The sequence below is a fragment of the Populus euphratica genome, unplaced genomic scaffold, assembly GCF_000495115.2.
Source record: "Populus euphratica unplaced genomic scaffold, PopEup_1.0 scaffold2691.1, whole genome shotgun sequence".
Classification (NCBI taxonomy): Eukaryota; Viridiplantae; Streptophyta; class Magnoliopsida; order Malpighiales; family Salicaceae; genus Populus; species Populus euphratica.
Genome location: NW_011502469.1, coordinates 14,081 through 17,735, shown reverse-complemented (window position 1 = coordinate 17,735; position 3,655 = coordinate 14,081). Strand labels below are relative to the sequence as shown.

The window sequence follows — 3,655 nt, the reverse complement described above, 5'->3', positions numbered from 1 at the left end:
TTTCTTTATTTAAAACTTGTTTACGGCACCTGAACTTCACTTTTTTTTTTTTAAAAAAAAAGATTAAGGTGGACCCTTTGCGTAACAATGACCCGCATCTGGTTAAGAAACTAAAAATGAATTTATAGCAATAAATATATGAATTTATAGAAAACAAAACTTTTACTTTGTAAACATATACATCCATTTAAATTCTATGACTAATTTTGATCAAATTTATAATTTGACATGCAGGTATTTAATTGGGAAGAAAAGGAAGTCATGTAAGGGCTAGGTTTTTTTTTTGTGAAATCTGATGAGCAAAAATCAAGAACTTCTTTGCAAGAGAAATAACATACAGGGGCCAAAGTAAAAAAACAAAAAAAAACAAAATGTAAACAGAACACAATTTTAATGAATTGATATTAAGTTAAAAAAAAATAGAATAACCTTTCCAACACAAAAAGAAGTGTACAGAGATGTTATGTTATGTTGCCCATTTGTGGCACCAACGAGCATGGCAGTAGGGATGAAGGCTGTGGGTGAATAGTTGTGTCTGGACCTGCTGGAATGCACCAGCAATCCATGAGCAAAAAGAGGATTTGACGAAGTAGCAATTGCCTTCAGCAAGCTCAAAATATGAAAAAAAATATCGCATTAGCTCATACCAGTTTATTTTTATTACAACTTCAAATATTTTCAATAGATGAATACAGAAATCTAATTAATAACTGCTCAAAACTGGAGAACATAGTCAAGTAACTCAAGCGGTCTTGGATGCAAATATCTCCATCAAGGAAGACCAGGTACCGGTGACAGCAACGATGACACCAAAAACCACAAAAGCGCCATCCAAAAGCAAACCCTTCCAACCCAGCTCTTCCTTGAACACCAACAGATGAAACAAAGCAGGCAACACAAACCCCAGAATACAACACACGCTGCTCCCTACTAGAGACAAGAAATCTGCAAAATTAGGCACCAACAAAGCCACCAAACTCACTCCCAAAACAACCACCCATCTCAGCCATATAGAATACCTAGAATCACAAAACCTTCTCTCCATCACTTCATAAACTGGATTCATCATCAATGGGAATGTGAAGAACAGATTCACACACAAACCAATCTGCACAAGATTGCTCAGTAGTCCAGGTCCCAAATTGGTAGTGATTATATCCTTGGTATCTTCACCAAAAGCAAAGTAACCCAATACCCCAAAACCTCCATACAACAAAGAAATGAAAGCCATACATAACCCCAACACTCTCCCAAAATTGTCCTTGTGTTTAGCTTCAGTCTCCAATGGCAATACCATACCAATTCCTTCAAAGGCATAAACAGCCACACCTAAACCATAAAAGAAAACAGAGAACCCACCAAAAGCTTCTAAAGCTGGCCTATTTTTCAAAAATACCATCACATCCTCTACCATAACCACTCCCATAGCTCCAAGATCAACAACATCAGCAAAAATACTAAGCGGGGCCAAATGGGTCAACGTTGGAATTGAATTCAACCCCAACTGAAAAGGAAAACAACCCCATATGTACAAAGCTTTGGGACTCAAAAAGCCCAAAATTCTATCACCGGATTGATGATTAACAACATAAGCTGAAGTGTTAGCAATAAAAATAAGATAGCTAACACAAAACCCAGCTTGTGCAAGAACAATCATAATATCAACAGCAAAACGACCTATAGGGCCACAAACAGTAAAACCCAGATCACCAAAAGATGCAATCTTTGAGAATCCTTCTAAAGATTCAAGCTTTCTACGAGTATGAACTAACAACATCATGCAATAGTAAGTCAGGAAAGCAACGGAGAATACCATGATAGAGCCCATAACCCATCCTGTTTTCTTGAAAGTGTAAGGTAAGCCAAGAACTCCTGCACCAACTATAGCTATGAAAACATTTGCAAAGGTCTTGCCTTGAGAAGAAACTGGAGGTCTCTTGCTTAATAAAGGGGTGTCTTCTCTTGGAAACTGAGGTATCTTCAAAACATGTGAAGATGAACTTGCTTCTTTATCAAATCCCATGATTGAAAATCTGATGTTTCCTTTTGAGAAATATATTGGAGGGAGATATTTAAAGGGTTTGGCTTGATTTTTGGATTGGATAAAGTTCAGTTTTTGAATTGGTTTCTAAGAGAGATTTTAGCAGAGCAGATCGTACAAAGAGAGAGGTAATTGAAAGGCACAGGATCCGTATGCTATATGTCTATTTAAGTTTTATTTGATGTGTTTGCTGGGGTTTCGATCAATGATGGAACCGTCGAAGAAGCATACGGAAGGCGCAAATTTATGACGTCAACCTTCAGTAGCTCTACTTGAAATATTAAAAAATAAAAGATGCTTGGCCAGGGAGATCCAAATAAATCTTATTAGAAATGAGCACTAGTTGAATACGCCGACTAACCCAATTATCACCCCACAGACATACTTTTCAGATGATTGTTAAGGGTTTTTTAAGAATAAAATAATACTTTTCATTTTAGTTATACTAGAATATAATATTTTTTATTGAAATCATTTTTTTGACCTAAAACGTGATTATGGATTGAATTCTTTAAATTGAATACTGGTTTGGTTTGTTTTGGTATTTCAAAAATATTTAAAAAAATTACTTTTTTTTTTAAATTAATATATTTTTAATATTTTTAGATTATTTTAATATACTAATATTAAAAATAATTTTTTTAAAATAAAAAAATCCTTATAATTACAAGTTGTGACAGCACATGACGAAAAGGAGCACTCATGTCTTATGTATTTGGTTTACCAATCACCATCAATCATAGCCACTTGTCTTGACCGCGTGAGGGCAGAGCAGACAAGGGTGCATTCCTGGAGAGTGCCTGTATGCCCATAACTTGAGTTAATCAACAACAAAAGCCTGAAGTTGGCCAGCGGCGAAGCACACCTATCTGTTTGTGGTCCGTGGACCATATGAATGAGATTTTTCCCTGCCCGTAAATGTCACGACTCTATTCTAGATTAATGTACATGCAAAAATCCAAAATAAGACTGAAACAAGACAAAAGTATGGCCAGAAATATTATCTTGTTTACGTTGATCATATCATTTACATTTTCTCAACAATCTTCCTTGCATTCAATAATAGAAATGCAAGACTAGTGTAAGATCAAGCCTCCAAAGAAAAGCAGTCTTTTGTGTGGCTGGTAATTTCTTTTCATAAGATATAGCTGTTGCTTCCTTCCCTTTCTCGAGGCCCTTTCGAGAAACTTCTGCAATTTCATATGCAGATAGATTTCAAAGCACTTCTTTGTCAACAAAGGCAATACCATCATCTTATTACCAATGGGCAAGTAATCAGGAGTTAAATCTCAATCGTTTATCAAAAAAAGAAAGAAAAAAAAATCAAATCTCAACAATTTGTTCGACCAGGTTGTGTACACGGAGCATATTATTGCTTTCTAACCAGATAGTTTGTTGACCGAGACAATGAAACAAAGAGTTCCATATCAAATAATCAGGAGTAATACCATTTTCTACCATTTGTAAGAGGAGACTCGCAGCCTTTTGAAAACTCTTCTTCCTGCAAAGAGCATCAATCAGAGGGCTATAACTTCCTGTATCGGGCACGCAGCCTCTCCCAACCATGTCCTCAAGTAGCTTCAGAGCACTCCCATCTTTCCCTAACCTGCAAAA

The 3,655-nt window shown here is 36.0% G+C and overlaps 1 protein-coding gene across 1 annotated transcript; it reads right to left on the bottom strand.

Moving 5' to 3' along the window:
* Positions 1-617: 617 nt before the first annotated feature.
* LOC105119207 (proton-coupled amino acid transporter 3-like) lies at positions 618-2,305 on the bottom strand. The gene has a single exon (XM_011017334.1). It carries the CDS (start codon positions 2,021-2,023, stop codon positions 743-745), a length of 1,281 nt encoding a protein of 426 aa, XP_011015636.1. The 5' UTR covers positions 2,024-2,305; the 3' UTR covers positions 618-742.
* Between the last annotated feature and the right edge of the window lie 1,350 nt (positions 2,306-3,655).